The 20,995-nt window shown below is 43.4% G+C and overlaps 1 protein-coding gene across 1 annotated transcript; it reads left to right on the top strand.

Moving 5' to 3' along the window:
* The first annotated feature begins 1,817 nt into the window (after positions 1-1,817).
* Positions 1,818-20,505, top strand: LOC147896332 (uncharacterized). The gene is made up of 5 exons (XM_087382871.1): positions 1,818-2,265; positions 2,677-2,804; positions 11,340-11,452; positions 19,589-19,780; positions 19,972-20,505. Exons 1-5 carry the CDS (start codon positions 1,931-1,933, stop codon positions 19,999-20,001), a joined length of 798 nt encoding a protein of 265 aa, XP_087238997.1. The 5' UTR covers positions 1,818-1,930; the 3' UTR covers positions 20,002-20,505.
* Positions 20,506-20,995: the final 490 nt, after the last annotated feature.

Consider the following 20,995-nt stretch of genomic DNA (forward strand, 5'->3'; position numbering starts at 1 on the left):
CATTTCATTACACGTTGCAATAGGAGCTACCAGCCCACCAACAATCGCGAATTACAGAAAGACAAATCAGTTCGATGCTTTAAACACCTAGTTAGTCAAATCAACAACAACGTGGGAAGGTGGGATGTGGAAGAATGAAACGTTGGTGGTGAGGCAATGGTGTGCAAGTAGTTGAAGAAAAGGCGAGTGAAGAAACTACTTGTCTCGATTAATACACTACACATCTGGAAGCCCGATAGATAGCATTGGCACCCGTGGTCTCTCTACACGATGCATGCAGCACGACTGCAAGCAGCAAGACAGACGATGTCGGTTGAAGTGGTGGAAGAAATGAAAACGGTGGACAGAAAAGGTGAAGGACAAGAGTCACTATTTTGAGAGGAGTTCATGTAGAAGTAGAGCATAAGACATGCGATGGATGGCGGCAGGGAAGGAGAAGTCTGAGATGAAACACCAATGGTCATTGAAGTGCTGCTAGGAATGAAGGCCTTGGAGGAGAATGGCGAACAGGTAGAAGCGTAGCTACACCTACACAATAGATGGACAGAATAGAAAAAGACAGGACTATGGTGGGAGATTGTTCTCGTCTCAACTAGAAACCACATGTTCACAAGTTGAACAATAAAATTCACACCGCAACTGTTGATTATTGTTGCAGAGCTATAGACAGAGGCAGAAATAACATTTTGAACTTACCTATATCTTCAATTGCCTTCGGCCCCTTTTCTTCGTTGATCGTTCGCTCCAAGGTAACTTTACCAACAATTGGGGTCGCAGGAGAGTCCATTATCTCAGGACAAGCCTTCGCAAGACCTGCATGACTGCGCACGATTAGTGACCTTCAAAGAGCCGTAAAGAAAGAAGGACATTCACAGAGAGGACATCACAAGCAAAACACCTTTGACGAAGGCTCCAGTGTTAGTTTCCATATACTCAACCGACGCATCCATGGAAGATACTAGGAATGATTGAGGCAAGCAAAAGCAAAGTCCAATATTCCTTGGTATGAATGCTCTACTTAAATAGCCAAACCATAGATTAGGGAAGAACGGATACCGAAAAGAGATGTCAACTCTCATCTTCTATGCCAAATATTCACCAATAAATAGCATATCTAGTTCAACAATGAGAGACAAGAATTCTGCCCTTTGGTCCTGACTACCGCTACTCAAGCAATAATTTCATCTTCACTCTTTTTGTTTGGCTAGGTTTGGCTCTGTCGTAGTTTGCGTTTGATGGCACAGCCTTGCAGTTGCACACTCCAATTGACTTGATGGCAACTAGGTGTAACTCTACGCAGGGAATTTGCTCCATCGAATCCTGCAAACGACGCTCGCATAATGCATGTAGAATTAAGACATGCAAAGCCAAAACACGAATCAAATGCAAACTAATAACTGAATGCAACATGGACACACAGCAACGTGGAATGCAACTCACCATCAATCATTTTCATAACAATTCTAATTCAAAATAAATAGAATTTCTGCTTTGAGGCTACCTAAAGGGAGGGCCAAAAAACATGTGTGATTATACATACACAAGTACTCAACCTGTGCTAAAGATGCATGACCATCCTCAACCACTCAAGTGGATCTTTGATTCTTAAATTTTTGCTAAGTCTTAACCCATGGCTCTGAGACCTTCCATCTCCTCCATGCCATTGACCTTCTATCTCCTCCTTGCCCCTAAAGCTGCCTCTTGTCCTCTCCTTTATTTTTTGGTGTGCTTGGTTAATAAGTTAAAGAAAGATAAAGATAAAACATAAAACATCTCGTCGAGGATGTCCACAATAAATTGATAAATGAAGGTTGGTCTCCAAGAGTAAATTGATAAATGAAGGTTGGCTTGGAGCTTTGCACTTATCGGTTGAGTGTGTGTTTGGCAAAGGCGAGAATAGAAAAGAATAGAGAGAGAGAGAGGAAGAGAGATGGTAGTAAACCATGTGTCCTCGATTGCTTTGCCCAGGCCACCTCTTCACTCTTCCATCTCTTCATCTTCCTCTAAAAGCCTCCGTTTTGCCTCTACCACAGCTTCTCGTAACTCTTTCTCTTTGCACAGCCACCGCTTTTTGAGAGTCCGTGCTGGCCCTGACCTTGACCCCCCCTTAGCTCACAAGTCTTCTGGCCTCCACAATCCTCCCTTTCGCCGCCCTGCTTCCGCTCCAGACCCCTCTTTGCAGACTGTCTTCGTCGAAGATGCAGGAGTTTCCGTCGAAGGAGTTGCTAAGGTCCACAGGAACGCCCCGGATGGCCCCGCTTGGGGGTAAATAGTTTTCTTTTCTTCTACATTTAAATTGGTTATGACGGGTACAACGTGAAAATGTTTGCACTGCTGTTAGCATGTCTTCATTTGTAGCCGTACCAAGCTCCTCACAATTCTTTGCTTTGTTCACCGAAACTGGAGATATGGCTATCGTCGTACTATTTGGAACACGGACATTTGCTCAGACTAAGGATTGTTGAGTAAACATTTTTCCGTATTGTCCCTTTTCAGCCTCCACATTAGGCACTTAGGTTGACTTACTGAATTTCATGAAGCAGCATCGCTGATGTAACACTAAGATGGAACGTTGTGATAAAAGTTGGAAACTTTGCTTGTTGATTATTTGGATTATAGTTTTATCGGTCTGTCTTTTTAATGTAAAAATAATGTTTGGCATCGCTGTGGCTCCAGTCGCATTGCTTTGCTAGCAGGCGGGGACATTATAGTTCTACTGGTATTTGCTGCAATTGGACGAATGAGTCACGGAATGGCAGTGCTTGATTGGGATGCGCTCCGTACTGCAGATCCCTTTATAGCAGGTAGGCTACGTTATTACTCGCTAATCTGGACTTGAATGGTTTAGGAAAGCAGGCATCTAGATGAAATACTGATATTCTTCACGTGTCCTTGGCTGTTTTGGTCTCTTTCTTCTCAGATAGCTCTGGGTTATGTAGAAAGTTCTGGCTGCATTTAAGACGTTATCAGAAACATCTTTGTGTAGTGTCGGGTATAATATGTTTGAAATTTAGTGCACGGTGTGTAATGACTTTTTGCTCCTGCACATTCACATGCACACGCTCATGCAATCGTGAGCAATTCTTTCTAAGTGAGGTGAATTCTAAAAATGACTTTTAGGTTGCTTAAGGTAATGACTTTTAGGTTGCTTAAGGTTTGGCAATTGGTGAGGACAGCATGTGCTACATTGTCAAGCTTTGTTCCCTTGTGTACTGTCTTTTACATGCACATGGAGAGAGAGAGAGAGAGAGAGAGAGAGACTGAAGGGTCTATGAGAATGAAGAAAATAATGAGAAAACTAAGAGGTGGAGCCACTAAGGTGGATATCCATACCCAAGATTGATATTTGAGGCCATGAAACAAAGGAGAGTTCGGGTATCGAGATACCCCGGATGTTTCTACGGAAGGATGTGTGCAGCAATTCATATCAGGCCACAAGAGGCCATGGAAGATCACTATTGAGTGGCCAGTTGGTCATTTTCCCACCTATATGTTGGGTCCTTTGTACGTTTTTTGGTGGACCAGGGCTATTGGGCGACGAACTGAAATTGTATTTTGATGTAGAAGTACTCTTTGAATGTGTGTGCGCCACGTGGCCCCTCATGGAAGTAGCCATGATTGATCTGAGCTTTGTTCTGGGGCTCGATTGAGGTCCCACTTGGAACCTTGGTGTCTTACTAGAGATACACACCTATGAGTATGCTGAGCAGTCAAGCATATGGGCGGTTGGCTAGGCTGATCGTTCTGCACTAGATCACATGAGAGAGTAGACACAAAGAACAAGGAGTATGCTTTCTAGACTTCCAAAAGTCCTTTGACTTCGTAATGGATACTCGCATCGGGAGGCTTTGTGATGATGTGGAGTTTGATGAGGATGTGAAGACTCTTGTGTGCAAGTCATGTTTGGGTGAACCCACATTGCCAAGAGGAGATCGAGAAGCGGCCTCATATTTGGCACCTTGAGGTTCAATATTTAGAAGGGACCACCTTGGATCTAGGAAGCATAGTGGACAGTGATCCATCATGCTCAATGATAGAGGAGATTGAGGCATCCATCCTAGGGGCGTAGAGAACGGGCCCATGACAGGCTTTAAGAAATCCTTAGTTGAAACCTTCCCTCAAAAAGGACAGCAGAGACACTCTCATTTCTTTCCCTCTCCCCCTCTCTCAACAGAGACACTAGGACCCAGGACAATAGTCGGGCTGGACCCCCCCGAAGGATTTAATTACTTGAGAGAAGATGAAGTACATAGTTCAGCGTAGAGTTGTTCATACATGAAAATCCAAAATGTGAATGAATGAATCATTACATGAGCTCTCAGGCTCCCTTTCTTGGCAACAAGCCACTTGTCAATTTCTACATTACTTTCCTAATTACATGCCTACTAAGGGCAACTCTGGAGTCTTCGAAGCACTTGGTCACGCGAACCGCCTCCCAGACTCTGATTAGGCTCCCGTAGCGCTTAGGAAAATAACTCTTCCTAGTACCTGCAACAATTAATTAAAGCGCACCACCATGGCACCCATTAATTGTTAGCACTTTGCATGCAAATAACACACTGTGGACTAATTCTAGTCACGGTGGGCGTCCCCACTGAACACATGTGCACACATAACAAATATAAAAATATATATTTATATTTATTCTTTGGTTGACCGGAGTCAACACTCTTGATTATAATTAAGAGGCTTTGACCAAGGGTGGAGGCGCCTCAATTATAGTCAAGTCTCTCTAACCAAAGTTGGCACAACTCTCCAATCGAAGTTGGCACATCTTGGTTAACCGTAGTTAACCCTCTTGGCAATAAACCAAGTCTTGTTGACCGAAGTCAACACTCTCTGACCGTAGTCAGCTCTGTGGTTCTCTGGTTAACCGTAGTTAACCCTCTTGGTAATATACCAAGTCTTCCCGACCGAAGTCAGGTTTACTTGACTAGAGTCAAGTATCTTTGACTGTAGTCAATTCTCTGACCATTGAAAGAACTCTTTGACCATAATTAACATATATGAAAACTCTTTAATTATGATCAAATAAATGGTCAACTAGGATATTTACATGATGGTGACATACCCTCGGCTTCTATTCAGTTGACCTCAACTGAAAAGCTTCCTTGTAAACATCCAAAAGCTGTGGATGATTGGACAACATGTCTTCATCCATCCACTTGGCATCTAATGCCGTATAATTCTTGAATTTTACAAGATACCTGTAAAACTCCTTGCCCTGAGGAGCTTTGCGTGCAGTATGGTACACAATCTGTTCTGGCTGAAGGACCTCCTCCAGCTCATCCACTTCTGGTGGATCCTCTGATACGGGCTCTATAGGCTCTGGCCCCTGGAATTTCTTTAGAAGACTCACATGGAATGCATTGTGAATCCTCCAATGCTCTGGCAATGTTACCCTGTATGCAGCCTCATTTATTCTTTCTGTAACCCTGAAAGGGCCCTAGTACCTGGGAGATAACTTTGCATACACTTTCTGTTTGCCTTTAAACTTACGGAGCCTAGCTTTCTCAAACTTTAAAAGTACCCAATCCCCTTTCTTAAGATCTAACTGTCTCCTATGCTTATTTGCAGCTCTTTTATGCTTCTCTTGAGGCCTTTCAATTGCTGTTCGGACTTGGCTATAAGCTGTCTGGAGGTCTCTTACAAACTGATCAGCTACAAATATTTCATCCTTGGTCCTCAGGATAGGTGGCAGAATCACCTTCTCGTAAATGATAAAGGGGGCTTTCCCTGTAGAGCTGTGTACTGTATTATTATAAGCAAACTCTACCAATGGTAGGTACTTTTCCCAGTCTGAACCTTGGTCACCCACGTAGCATTTCAACATATCCAATGCTGTAGAATTTGTTACTTCACTTTGACCATCGGTCTGGGGATGGAAAGAAGAAGAAAAATTCAAATTCGTCCTCATGTTATCAAATAAAGCTCTCCAGAATAGACTGGTCATTCTGGGATCTCGATCACTGACAATGGACTTAGGCATACCATGGTGCTTAAAGATCTGTGCCATGAAAAGCTTAGCCATATGATCTGCCTTTATGGTTTTGCAAACCGGAATGAAATGAGCTTGCTTGCTGAATCTATCAATGATATCCCATCATTCCTTGACTTTGATCTTGGCAAATCCATTGTAATACTTTCCCACGGTGCCTGAGGCACGGGAAGAGGCATAAGTAGGCCAGGTGCCTTCCGTCTATCATACTTCACTTTCTGACATGAAGGCATTCTGTAACAAACTGATGTATATCTTTCCGCATCCCTGGCCAAAAGAAATACCTCTCTAGTGCTAGAGTTGTTGCTGTAATTCCTCTATGTCCAGCATAGGGAGGTGCATGGCATTCCTCCAAAATCTTTTTCCTCATCTCCTGGGTGATGCATAGGCAATCATCTTTCATTAGATACCCATCTTTCAGGGAATAGTGACTGGTGGATTGCCCCTCTTGCATTTGCTGTAAAATCTCACCAAAATCTGCATCATTAGGATATTGCTCCCTCATGCCTTCCAGGTCCTGATGATAAGCAATAGTCACATTATTGACCTGGGGTCTTCGGGACAAGGCATCTGCCACTCTGTTCCGAACTCCTGGGGTATGGACAATATGAAAATGATACATTGACAGCATGTTTGCCCATTTCATATGCTTCTCGGAAAGCTTGGTTTGAGTCAAAAAGTATCTCAGACTTTGGTGATCTGTTTTAACAGTAAAATCTGCACCCAAAAGATAGTGCTTCCATTTATGGATGGCATGAATTACAGCCAATAACTCTTTCTCATAGATTCCTAGATATCTCTCTGCATCTGGGAGTCTCCTGCTCTCATAAGCCACTACATGACCATTCTGATGCAATGCAGCCCCAACACATTCCCCATAAGCATCACAATCCACATCAAATGGTCGATACAAATTTGGAACGATTAAGATTGGCTCTGTAGTTAGCCTCTCCTTGAGTGTGGTGAAAGCTGTCTTTTGAGGAATTCCCCATCTGAAAGCTGCATTTTTCTTAGTAAGATCGTGGAGTGGAGCGGCTATATCCGCAAAATGCCTGATAAACCTTCTGTAGTAAGAACACATGCCTAGGAAACTTCGAACTTCATGCACAGTTTTCAGCTCTGGCCATTCCTGAATGGCATGGATCTTTGCTGGATCCATTTGTATCCCATTCTTGGATATTATATGCCCTAGATAATGGATTTCTTCCAAGAAGAATTCACTGTTCTTGCTGTTTGCATAGAGCTGATGATTTCTCAGCTCTTGAAACACTATAGCAAGATGTTCCTTGTGCTCTTCTTCAGACTTCGAAAAAACAATTATGTCATCGAAGAAGGTACCAGTGAACTATCTGTAGGGTCGGAAGATACGATCCATCATCCTATTGAAGGTAGCTGGGGCATTTGTTAATCCAAAAGGCATCACCAGATATTCATACAACCCAAAAGTAGTGCGGAACGTTGCCTTGTGCACATCCTGAGGCTGTATCCTCACTTGGTGATAGCCACTCTTTAAGTCTATCCTGCTGAAAACTGAAGCTCCATTTAACTGATCCAGCACATCATCAATGCGCGGAATTGGGAATGTGTTTTTGATGGTCATTTTGTTCAGTGCGCGGTAATCAACGCACATACGGAATGAACCGTCTTTCTTTTGTACTAGCAGTACAGGGGAACAAAAAGGAGAAGAAGTGGGTTGAATCAACCCTTTGGACAACTAGTCCTGCACATGAGTCATAATCTCTTCTCGCTGAGTTGCACTAACTCTGTATGGGGGCCTATTGGGTGGCTCGCTTCCAAGAATAAGTTATATGCCATGATCCTCAGGTCTCTCAGGGGGTAGCTCCCTTGGCAAAGCGTCAGAAAAAAATCTTTAAAATTTTCAATAAACTCAAATTTATTCTGATCTGCCTCACTTGTTTCAGCATACATTTCCACATCTCTCTCTTTTACCAAAATCATGTAAGCTGAAACTGCAGACTGTATTGTTTTTCCAACAGAACTATTTGATACAATGGGAATAGTTTCCCCTCTATTCCTAGCAACCACACGATATTCTTTGCCCCTATGTACAAACTCCAACACTCTTTCAGGAAGAGTCAACTTCATTGCCTTGCGATGAAACCAAGGCATACCCAAGACTACATCATGATGTTTCAGTGGAGAAATGAAGAAGTCTTCCTGATCCACATAACTCTGTATATGAAGACGGAGCTTCCCTATCAAGGGAGTGATTGGCATAGGGTTTCCACAGAACATCTGATTGGCATACAAAGCCCTGCCCAACTCCTCTGTCTTTATTCCCAGCCTCAGGGCCAGGTCCTCTGATATGAAATTATCAGTAGCCCCTGGATTAAATAAAATTAGCGCTTGCTGGTCTCTAACTTTGCCCCATGATAGCAGCAATTCTCGTTCTTCTGGGTTTGAAACATGACCCAGTATGTCAGGAATTCCTGCTCCCATTGGCTTTTGCGGTTCCTGTGGCTTCTCTGCCTCTTTTCCCTTCGAAGTTGAAGACTTTTCCGGGCATTGGGCAGCCACATGCCCCTCTTTCCCACACTTAAAGCATTTCCCATCTTTGCGAAACTCAGCTATCTGTTCAGGAGTGAATGGGGATTTGCCTTTATAAGTCTTTGAAAACTGAGTACCCCTCGGCTTCTGAGGTTGAAACCCTTTCTTTTCAACCTTGGGGTACTCTTTCTTTTCTGATTTTGAAAAATCAGTTTTCTTTCTTTCAGCACGTCTTGCATGCAAGGATAGTATTGTAGATGGATCTTGTAACGGCACAAGACTAGCTACTGAAGCTGAATGCATAAGGTCTTGAATGTTCTTTGCCCCCAAAGCATTGACTATTGCCTGGATTCTTGGACTGAGACCTGCTCTGTACTTTCTCATTTGGGTTCCTTTGGAGATCTTTTTGAAAGGTGCAACCTGTAAATAAGCATCCCAAAACTTTTGGTTGTACACATCCACTGTATCTCCTGCATCCATATGCAAACTGTCCCAATCTTGAAGAACATGATCTCTAAACTGTTTATGCATAAATTGCTGGTAGAAGGCTTTCTTGAAGTCCTTCCACTTGTTTGGGGCTGACCCATCTGTGGTCTGTGCACTCCACAATGCACTAGCTGTCGCTGTCAAGTGTAAACTGACCATTTCTGTACCAAATGCAGCATCAAACTGCGTGATGAACTGCAATGCTTTGTCTGTATGACCATATTGTCCATTGTAGGTCATAAACTTGACAGATTTACCTCCCTCTTTGAATTCCCTGGTCTCTCTTGAAGACTTACTCTTCCTAGACTTCTTGTGTTTCCTTCTTTTCCTTGATGGTTTATCTGATAAAGAAGAAGATACAGAAGTCGAGCTCAAGGTAGACGGTGATGGACTGGGAGATCGGTGATGATGCCTCGATCTCTTCCTGCTATGAGACCGTCCCCTATGAGATCTCTCTTTCTCTGGCTGTACACGAGAGTGTGCCTCTGGCATTGGCACATCATATGCTGCATTAGGCATAGCTTCTGCTTGAAACAAATGCTGAGCTCTTGGATCCCTTCTGAGATTTTCCATCTCCTGCATACGAGTGTGTACCATCTGTTCAAATTCTTGCTGAGTTTGTTGCACACTTCTTTGTCTTTGATGTGCATCCCTATCTTGTGAATCCCTCTGGATAGGTGATTGGGTCATTTTCTTACAACTCGTCTGAGAGATCTGCAAGTTTCTCACACACACTGTGCATGCAACTGATGCACGCAACCTTTGCTTTTCAAAGAGAAAAGTTACCTCAACAAGAGGTGTCTTGCATTCACAATCTATGCCAGTATTGGGCTGTCAACTCAAGGCATATACCCACAAAGTTGCCAAGGCATCAATAACTATATTGCCCCTTTTCTGGCTGTTGCAAAAAGCACTCAGAATGCATCTGACTCAGAAGCTGTCAGCAACGTTATCTTCTATCGGGTAAAAGGCGCACAGTTCCAGGTAAGCTTAGTCCTTCTAGTGTCCACCCTATAAATAGGGGAGGGTTTTGGTGTTAGAAAACCGGAATGTAGGGTTCTTGCTTAGAGCCAACAGAACTCACGCAGTGGAAGATGAGCCCTGGAGATCACAAGAGAGAGAATAGAACACAACTCATTGCTTGTGCATGTAGAGAGAACACTCAAGATATGGAGAGAGTACACACAGATGTACAGCCAAACAAAATCTCATAGATTGAGTAATATCCAAGTACAAAATAACCAGAAACTTGTGACAGCAAACAAACGCTGAGGTAAGCCGCCAAGAATAGGTACTGTTTGCTGATGCTTCTGCTGTAGAGCTCTCCTAGATTACCACATGTCCACTATGGACTTCACTGGCTGCTCTAGATAGATCCGCTCTGCTCTTCCTTTGCCCCATGATCCGGCTCTTCTTTTCTGGGTAGATCTGCCCCTTCGTGTGCTGCTTGGAACATCCAAGACTTGAGAACTCCTTGTGCTGCAATCAGCCTCTTCTCTGCATGCACCAGATGGCTGTAAAGTGTTGTGAATCCGCATCACTATGCAATTTGAATTTCACATCCTTAGTATGTATTAAAAAATAAAAATGAAATTAAAACCTGAAGCCCGTACAGGAAGTAGAGAAATCAAAGCAAGTAGAATGAGTAGGGATGTGAGGTTCATGTTGCATGTAGATAGATTAGCTCTTAGAATGGTCCCCTAGATGGGAACCTTGGTGGAGGATAACACCCCCTTCTATGGACCAACGTATATACCAACCCAATAACAGTGACAAGACATTGTTTCCATCATATGCAATAGCTTTCAGGTAGGAACCTAGTTGCTTGGATAGTTGTTTAGTAATATGGATGCTGTGTTTCAAAAGTGTGCATTCCTTTGGGATTATGTGAGCTGGTTTTCATTTTGCCTGCCAAATATCTCTGCAGACACAGAGATTTTCTGCTTAAGATACTTTTGTCTCTCCCATACATCATGTAGGGTAGATCTCCCTCTTGCAAAATGCCATATTCACCCTTGGAGATGGCATTTCCTTTAACATCATAGCCCGAAGTAGCATGCCGTGTGTGTGTGTATGTGAGAGAGAGAGAGAGAGAGAGAGAGAGAGAGAGAGAGAGAGAGAGAGAGAGAGAGAATCTCCTTCACAAAATCGAGACCTTTTAACTTGAGTGGCATTCTTTTGATTCATGTGCCTCTTGCACTAGGCTTTCATTACAGGGTGGCTGAGAGAGAGAGAGAGAGAGAGAGAGAGAGAGAGAGAGAGAGAATCTCCTTACAAAATTGAGACCTTTTAACTTGACTGGCATTCTTTTGATTCATGTGCCTCTTGCACTTGGCTTTAATTACAGGGTGGCTTTTAGGAGCATATTTGTTGGGTGGTTATGGGCCAGACGGACAAGGCGTGAATGGTTTGTCAAGTGCTGTACTTGCTGCTGTGAGAGCTTGGGCTGTGGGCATCCCTGTGAGTATTTTACCTTTTGATAATAAGGTGCTCAGACTTTTTAAATTGCTTGAATGCCTGTTTTGCATATGGGGCTGGTTGATGAATGCCGAGTTAAGTTCTTAATTGTGTATTCCATTTTTGATTGTTTTATGAAATAGGAACCATCTGGTCCAAAAATTCAAAACTTGGAAATTGATCCTATAAAGTGGTCTCATTGTTGAGCTTTCTGCCAAAATTCAGTCAAAAATCCCAGTGGTCTTTGGAAAAACTGGTTAGAATATAGTCCTATTTGTGTCAGCTGGTGTATCCCCGTTTTCTGTCTACCCTCTCCTTTTTGCCTAGTCAGGCTTCTCTTTTAAAATTTTTTTGGGATATTTAAAACAAGATCTGCGTTGACGAGATTTTACTTGTTCATTATTGGACCATTATGAAAACTTGCACATTGTTTTCCAGTTGCAGGTAAAAGTGGCAGAAGGCCCATAAATCTTTGTTTTTTTGTAACTTGTTTTAAAGGAACTGATGCACATAGGTGAAGATTTTAGGATCGATTATGATACCATCCTCATTTGTTACAAAATTTAATCCTGTTCAAAGTTTTACGCAAGCATAATTGCATACTGATCACATTCCGTACGTATGGCACCCCCTAGACCTGATGGAAAGTACAGTGTGTCGTACAGCACTTCAGATCCAAAAACCTGCAGAGAGCCCCACAAAAAAGGAAGTGCCGTGCCACAAGCTGCCTTCTCTTCCACACACCAGGCAGCTTGTGCTTACACACCGCTCCATCTTCGGTCTGCCTGTTCCATCCTTTGGAGCCTCATGTCCAAGTGCTTCTTCCAAGCTGTCCTGTTACCTCAACTCTCTTCCACCCAGCCATGCTGCCCCCTCTTCTATAGTTGAGATCCACTATAGGGACACTTCACACGGGAGGTGCAATGTGGTGATGATGTAAGACCTCCTTTTAGTAATGAGATGAATTCTATTTTGCCTATGTGTTGGTTTACGTCTTTTGGGTCTATACATTTCACCCTTTTTATGAATTCAGGTTGCAACTTCTGATATTTGTAAAAAGTATGGCTAAGCTGGGATCACATCCTTGCATTTAAGAAGAATATTTGGAATATGATGCCAAAGTGCTGAAATCAGGAATCATAAAAGAAATGGGCTATTTTGGAGCACAATACTAAGCTGCTGCCAGCAATAGATCGAGGCCAGAAATAGGGTGATTGAGTTGCAGGTTCAGTGGCAAGTTGCTGTAAGAAAAGTCCTAAGGTTCCTTGCCGAAAGCAGGCACAGATGTAACTGGCATTGGCTGTGGTCTGTGAGTTAGATGTGGGAAATTGTTTAATTATTATGGACTGCTTTCCAGCATGCTAATTTCTTATCTGAACATTTGTTAGCACTGCCTTCCAGGCAGCAAAAGTGTCCCACACACTTTCTTGCCAAGTGTCCCCCTTCCATTTTGGTTTAATCTCTCTCTCTCTCTCTCTCACACACACACACACACACACACCCACACACCCCCACCCACACACCCACACATAGTTTGCAAATATTCGGACTTTCCTATGCATGGGCTTCCATCACAGGTGATGCAAATTAATCATCCAATCATCTTGACAATTGTTTTTCTTTGATAGAACCAATTTGAAGGCAGTGCTCACGAGTACTGATACTCACTTTTTATTACTCTTGTATGGATTCTGCAGTATTGGTCATAGACAGTGTATAAACATCAAAGGCATGTCGGAGAAGAGCTGTGTATAAACCTTGACGACTTTTTTCATATGAAAAAGACTTCTATTAAGTATGAACAAAACCGCAAGAGCAAGCTCAAGGTGGAAATACATCATGCAAGGCATGAGAATAAATAGCCTAAAGAGACAAATAAAAAGCTCCTCAAAGCGAATTGGAAAAATCCACGTTTGAGGCTGAAAGTGCTGCTTCACCCTGCTGTGATCTCTGAGAAAAAGGGGGAGCCACTCCATTCTGTTAGCGTAATAGCCCTCTTGGCCGAAGCTGCCCGGGAGAAGCCTTGCATACTCATCCAAATGGCTATCATATGTACCATATCTGTCCAAATATCGGCCAAAGTGTGAGAAGGGTGGACCTGGGTTACATCCAAGGCCTCTATGCAACTTGCTTTCCAATGTGCCACACTGAAATAGTTGTCAATGTTTCCCAAGAAGACTCCATAGAGACATGCACGAGCTTAAAGGGGGAAAATGGAAACCCATCGAGAGAGCAAGACTCTAAGTGTCGAAGGAATCCAAGAAAAGTCATGTATCTCATAAAAGACCGGAGTTCCGAAAGAGAGCCAGGCCACTGTGTTGGGGTAAAGGCACATTGCCACCCTTTAAAATGTTATGACACCTATGACTGTCTTAAGACAGTCATAGGGTGAATCCCTAATCCTAATAAAACTCTTGAGTTTGTGGTGTGGCTCAACACATTTTCACACCCACACTTCTTGTGTCTCCCTCTCTCTGTCTCCATTGTTCCACTCACTCTCCCTTTCCCTCACAAGTGGTATCAGAGCCTCTACCTCTCCCTCTCATTTCCGGTCTACCCCTCCCTCTACCCCTTTCTCTCCCCTCGGGCCTCGTGCCCTCTGGCAGCGGTGTGCGAGCGGGGGCGCGCGCAGCGAGCGGGAGCAGCCGCGCGCGGGCAGCTATAGCTGCAGCAGCAGCTAGCGGCTGCTAGCTGCTACCCGCCTAACGGTGGCCGCAGCCTATCAAGTGGGCGCAGCCAGCGCGCGCAGCGCGTAGCACCGGCCGCGTGCAGCCCGTCGACCGGCTGCAAGGCAACAGTCGCGACAGGTACGGCCATCCGTACCGGCTGTACGGATGCCGTACAGGCAGCTGTGCCGTACCAACTGTACGGACGTGGCTGTACGGACGTTGCGACAGGCAGGTACAGGTTGAAATTTTTTTTGGGGATTCGTGCCCTCGCAGGTACAGGGTACAGCAGGTACCCTGCGCAGGTACAGCAGGCACATTTTTTTTTTGGGGGAAGAAGGAAAAGAGAGAGCACTCTGCTCTGCATGCCTAGAATTTTTCAGTTCTAAAACTGTGTGTTTGAGGTACAGCAAGTACACTCGTGTCCCTCGTGCTTGAGGTGACTAGTGCCACTGTGTGTGGTGGTTGCACAGTTATTTTGTTTTGGGCAGGTCAGATGCCTTAATTTGCAAGGGGCTTTTATGCTTTTGCTGAGTGCAAATCTCAGTTTTCGGGTGACAATTTCAAAGGGCTTTTGCCTGGAAGTGTATGCAGTGTATGCCTTGAGGCAGTGTGGAGCCAGGGTGCCCACATTGGTCTTGTTTTCCGCAGTGTATCAGTGATATTTCTTTGCAGGTCACATTTTGTGTACAGCACTTAGAAAATCTCAGTTGAGCCACGCTTGGCCAGGGCGCATCGAGTTTACTCGGTCCCTAACTGTCCATCGTTGACAGTGCTCAAAAGATTTTCTCTTCAGTGTTTGTACGTTGGGATCTGTGTTGTTACTGTGTACACAGGGCCGTTTATGCATTACTTTGTCAGGTGAAAGTGCCAGGAGAGCGCTGTATTTTGTATGCTACCTCAGTGTTGAGGTGTTTTTCACTTGGTACAGGTGTCAAATCAAGAGGCTTTTGCCCAGATTTTGCTTGTGAGCACTTGAGTTACTGTTTGAGAACTTCAGATGCCTTTTATCCCCTTGGCAGAAGGGTGATTGTTTGGGATTTGTCCCATACTTTGCTGCAGGTTTGTGACAGGCTGAGGTGTTTGGAGCCTTTTTCAGTGGACAAAACAGTGTATGACAAGTGGTTTATGCATATAAAATCAGTGCAATACCTCATCTGAGGTGGGAGAAGTGTCCAGGACAGCAGTGTTTTGTGCTTCGTCAGATGATGATGCATTGATAAAGCACTTGTGGAACAGCTGCAGCATTCTGAAGTTACTGTTTTATGCCTCTTTGAGCACGGTATAGTGTGTCAGAAGGTACAGTGACTGGAGGGAAAATTTTCTGTTTTGCTGCAGATTTTTTGACATTAAAAAACAGCACTATTGTGAGTGCTCCTGGCTCTTGATAGAGCAGGTTTTCTGAGAAATCAGAATTTTATTTAGTCATTTTTTGACTTACAGGGAGTCAGGCACTTTCCTTATCTGATATGACATCAGGGGGAAGTGAATCTTCAATACCGAACATAAAGAAATTGGAAGGGGCACACAATTATGCATTATGGGCAGAACAGTGTTTGAATGTGCTTCTGCTAAAGAAGATTTCTAAGCCCATAAGGGTGAAGGGTGTCAAGCCATCTGGGATGGCAGATGATGAGTGGGAGGAGCTTGATTTGTCCGCAAGGGCTGCTATCATGCTTACTTTCACTGATTCTCTTGTGTTCAATGTTCAGGCTGAAAAGACCTCTTATGGCCTATGGCAGAGGCTAGAAGAGTTGTATGCCCAAAAGAGCTCAGCTAGTAAGGTTTATTGGTTGAAGAAGCTTGTCGACTTTCGCATGAAGGAAGGTACAGCTATGACCTCACACTTGAGTGAGTTCAATGCCATCTTTACACAGCTTATTGCACAGGGATTGAATCTTGATGAGGAGTTCAAGGCTACTTTCTTGTTGTGTACCCTCCCTGAGAGTTGGGACACTTTCAAGACCACTTTGTCAAATTCAAATGTCACTCTTATGTATGCTGATGTGGAGAGCTCTCTCCTTATGGAGGACATGAGCAGGAAGAATAATATGGGCAGCAAGTCTTCCAATGCTTTGCAGGTACAGGAAAGAGGTAGGACTCAGCAGAAGGGGAGATCTGCTGGCAAGTCCAAATCCCGCAGTCAGTCCCGTGGCAAAAAGGATATTGAATGCTTTTACTGTGGCAAGAAGGGACATGTGAAAGTGCTTCAAGTTTATACGGGATGAGAAAGCCAAGAAGGCTGAGACAAAGGATGCAGGCAGTGGGTAAAGGCACATTGCCACCCTTTAAAATGTTATGACACCTATGACTGTCTTAAGACAATCATAGGGTGAATCCCTAATCCTAATAAAACTCTTGAGTTTGTGGTGTGGCTCAACACATTTTTACACACCCACACTTCTTGTGTCTCCCTCTCTCTGTCTCCATTGTTCCACTCACTCTCCCTTTCCCTCACACACTGAGCCCCAAGTCGTAAGGAAGGGGAAGGTAACAAAGTTGCTCAAAATCCTAGCCAAGATCTCACAATGTTCCAAATCCTACTCAATGTGTTCACACACGCATAAATTAATCCTGGCACAGATCTGATTATGTAGATACAGAGCCTTGCAACCAAAGCATGTATAAATACGTTTAAGAATACCAAAAGCTGAGTACAAAAGGGACCTTACAACCTACACCACATGGACAGTAGGGTGCTTCTCCACTGGTGCCAGATCTAAGTCCTTGGGATGCTGCCCTATCTGCTACTCATTCCTTCAGCTGTGTGCCTCTTTGATGAGGTCTTCGGTGGCTTTGGGAGGAGCCAAACATATGGTTCAACACTCTCACTGCTGCTGTTTTATGCGCTCTACTGGAATGACTTCACACTCCCCCCCCATCTTTGGTAAAGGGGGCCTTTATATATACATATATATATATCTCTCTTTCTCTCTCTAGAGAGAGAGAGAGAGAGAGAGAGAGAGAGAGAGAGAGAGTACGTCCTCGGGAGGCCTCACGGGCCTATGAGACAAAGTACAATCAAAGAGTAACACAGACAAGACACTGTGGCTGAGGCAAAGGGCTCACTCAGGCCCTTGCTGAGTACCTATACTAATAAGAGAGTAAGAGAGAGAGAGAGAGAGAGAGAGTCCTCTCCCCCTTGATAAGGTGGCTGGCTGGCCCCTGGCTTTGACAGGCTAACTGTATTTTGTGGGGGACTCTACCAGATGGATGACCCTTCATCTGTTCTGGCTGACCAGCCCCCCTGGCGAACTCGGGACTGGTTGGGCTTATAAATGTCCCCCATTCCCAGCTTCATTTGCTGATTCTCAGCTCTGCCAAGTTTGAGCCCCTATTTGCAAGGCCCATGAGCAGCCCCATTGAAGGGGAAGCACCATGGCAGTCCTCAAAGGTGCTAGGTCTTCCCTTCTTGATGCCCACATGTGTCACTCCCTATCGCACCCCTCATTTTATGGATTTCATGTGGGGAGTTGACTCTACTATTCCAACACCCCCTCTCAACCAGACAATGTGAGCCACAACCCACCCGTTGAAGAATGTGCTCCATGTGCTCCCTGGGAAGGGTGCTCAGGAACATGTCAAAGCTGTCCTCAAGTCCTGTCCCGTACACCCATATCTTTGTCTTAAGTACTCTTTGATGATGTGGTTCATGACCTCAATGTGGCTCAACTAATTATTGAACACTTTGCCCTCTGGAATCTGATCTGCATTGTCGAGGTTCCACGTGAGCCAACCGGGTAACTGGTTGAGGCCGTCGCCGTCCAAGTGGTAACAACTATGTGTCAAGAATCTTTGTATGCCTTGATGTTGAACCTGGGGTAGAGAGATCTGAGTGGCTGCTCCATGACGATCCGCCCCGCAAATTGATGGAGGAGGATTGTCAATGTTGGTTTTATGCTCCTTGTGAGAAATTCTCTCGTTTGAACTATGAGTCTTCCAAGGTAAGTGTCGTACTTCCCTCTACTTGTGAGTCTTTAGTCTCTGACACAACGTTTGTGATTGAGCCTGTGGTGCAAATCTCTAGTATACTGCAACTGCATCTCCCCGCTGGAGTAGCGTCTTTGACAGTCAACCATGTTAAAAGCATCGTAGTCTCCATAATACCAACTCTTATAATCATCATGCAGCAGGATCGAATGCCTCTCTATTGAAGCTTCTCCCTCTGGCTGCTTGGCAGGTCTTAACCCTCCATTCTCCAGGTTGAGAACTCTAGGACATTCAAAGAATCCAAAGCAACCCTGGGGAGTGATGTTGCCATTGTAACAAGCCGAGCATCTCTTATCCTGATCTGCACATCTTTGTACCTCTAGAACATTGCAATAGTATTCTGCGTAAGTGCCCCTGAATTCTTCATTCTGAATGTACATTTTCATTCTCATCCCCTCAGTGTAGACAGCCTTGCCCTTAGTTCACAAGTCTTATTGCATGCAACTGCGAAAAGAAGAAGGCTGATCAAAAGGACCAGCTGAAAAAAAGAATCAGAGTCAAATAGGGCACAGCAGAGCTATTCTTGGCGGTTGCTTTAAGCATCCCCAAGACCAATATCTGAATAGGGAGGTGATTGTGCTGATGTATGTGTATGTATGTATGTATGTATATGTATATGTATATGTATGTAAGACTAGAATATGTCCAATCATACAAATTTAGAATATGTATGTATGTATGTATGTATGTATGTATGTGTGTGTGTGTGTGTGTGTGTGTGTGTGTGTGTGTGTATACATGTAGGTGTATGTGTATGTGTATGTGTATGTTTTACCAAAAAAAAAAAAAAGTGTATGTGTGTATTTATGTATATGTATATGTATAATACATGTGTTATACATATACATATACATGTATATGTATATGTATTATATACATATACATAAATACATACATGTATATGTATATGTATATATACATACATGTATATGTATATGTATAATACATATATATATGTATATATACATACATGCATATACACATACACATACACATACACATACATGTATATATATACATATACATACACACACACACACACACACACATACACACACATACATACATACATACATACATATTCTAAATTTGTATGATTGGACATATTCTAGTCTTACAAAGGTATATATATATATATATATGTTACAGTACACATTTCTAAGTATGCCCATGATCAATGTTCTCTGTATTTTGGCTGCTCATACCTATGGCAGAAAAAAAACGGCCTTTTTTTGGCTCCCTGTACCCAAGTGCTTTCCTATGATGGAAGCTATTTCCAGACAATAATTGTACAATTGTGACTTTTGGAGGAAGCTGAGCCTCCAGCGTTTTTGTCAAAAGGTTGTGTGCGGCTAGCTTACAATGTTGCTTGTAGAGCGGTGTTCACACAGCTAATGTGGTTTCTATGCGTGATGAGATAGCATTCTTTGGGTCTTTTCATGTAGAATAAACTGTGTTGCTTAACTAATCATTGGTATTGCAGCTGAGCCTGGTTATTCGTGGGATGACAACTGGTCATGTTCCTGCTCAAGCTTTTATAATAGTCTCTATGGCAAGTACCCTTGTTTTGTTAGTTGGCTGGCGGGCGACTGTAACGTCCGTACTCCCCAATGATAAGCAAAGCCGTGGAAAGAGGGCTGGAGATAGAAAAGGCAGTGTTTTTGAGCTCATTCAGGTATATTCCCCCCCCCCCTCCCCTCCAAAAAAAAAAACTCTTTTCTTCAGAAAAGCTTTATTTCTTTTGGGAATATGGTACACTTTTCATTGAGATTTTTTATCTATCTCCAGAGTCTACTTTGCATAAGTGGTGGTATTAAACTGTCTAGTTTATTTTCTAATCAATATTGACACCTGAAATTTTTGCAGCTTCTTACTTCTCTTGTGAGGAGATGGTAATAACAAAACTTTCGTTGTGGTAAGTTCGTACGAACAAAACCAGCTCTGTTTCATTGTAAATGTTAGAAGCTTTAAGGAGATACCCAGTTTGGAAAATTTGTACATCGAGCCATGCTTTAACGGGTTGAATGTATAGAATCAAAGTGTGAGATAACAGCTCTCAATGACATCAAAGTTGCAGGTTTAAGTCAAGCCATTGTCAATTTGTACGTGAGGACTTGTATTTCAGCTTGATGACTTCTACTGCATATGCATGCTCTTGGGCTTTGTAATAAGATCCTATTGACTGGTTAACTTCTTTCTAAGGTAACCTCAATGTAAGCCAAGGTTAAAATGCCTGTCATCATAGCAGAATCCTGATATTCTTTTGCATATGAAGGAGATCTGCAAGGACGGTAATTGGTGTGCTGCTTTCATTAAGTGCAGTGGGCCCTAAACAGGTTGTTTTTGGCATCGTACAAGTAATTATTATTTTGTAAAACCGGAGTTACTTGAGTTTTGTTATTTCTTGTTTTCACACACAACTTTCCCGTTTGCACCTTGACAATCTGTCATGAGCTGCAGCAAAGGCTTAGGGAGGCTTTTATTAGTAATTTCAAATTAGTTCAATAGTTTTGTGGTTTCACATAGAGCTTTATAATTTCTAGGGTTCTAAGATGTGGCAAGCTTAGGACTCGGATTATTATTAAATAGCATTCCCAATTGCCAGCCTCTATTCGGGATGCCTTTTGTCAAGTGCAATCTTTGGTGGAGTGGACCACATGGAAGATGACAAGCCAAGAGTAGGCATTGAGTCATTCGGGAGTTGGAGATGTTGGTTGTTTTTGTGAGCAACAATTGGCATGGCATTTCAACACCCTTCGAACTCTAGGGGCTATGTCAACCGCACAAAGATCAGTTTATTCAGTCATCTTTTTTGTTGAAGGTGTGGGGTGTTATTGTGAGCCTAGTTACAGAACAATTAGCCATCATAATTCCCTTCGAGGGAGTAGTC

Source organism: Dipteris shenzhenensis, chromosome 12 (assembly GCF_047967505.1).
Source record: "Dipteris shenzhenensis isolate YYH24624 ecotype China chromosome 12, Dip_SZ_1.0, whole genome shotgun sequence".
Classification (NCBI taxonomy): Eukaryota; Viridiplantae; Streptophyta; class Polypodiopsida; order Gleicheniales; family Dipteridaceae; genus Dipteris; species Dipteris shenzhenensis.

Excerpts from the sequence above, each read along its gene's own strand:
- LOC147896332 (XM_087382871.1), top strand. The coding sequence starts at position 1,931 with ATGGTAGTAAACCATGTGTCCTCGATTGCTTTGCCCAGGCCACCTCTT. Across the intron at positions 2,266-2,676 it reads CCGGATGGCCCCGCTTGGGG|TCGCATTGCTTTGCTAGCAG; the intron begins GTAAATAGTTTT and ends CTGTGGCTCCAG. Across the intron at positions 2,805-11,339 it reads TGCAGATCCCTTTATAGCAG|GGTGGCTTTTAGGAGCATAT; the intron begins GTAGGCTACGTT and ends CTTTAATTACAG.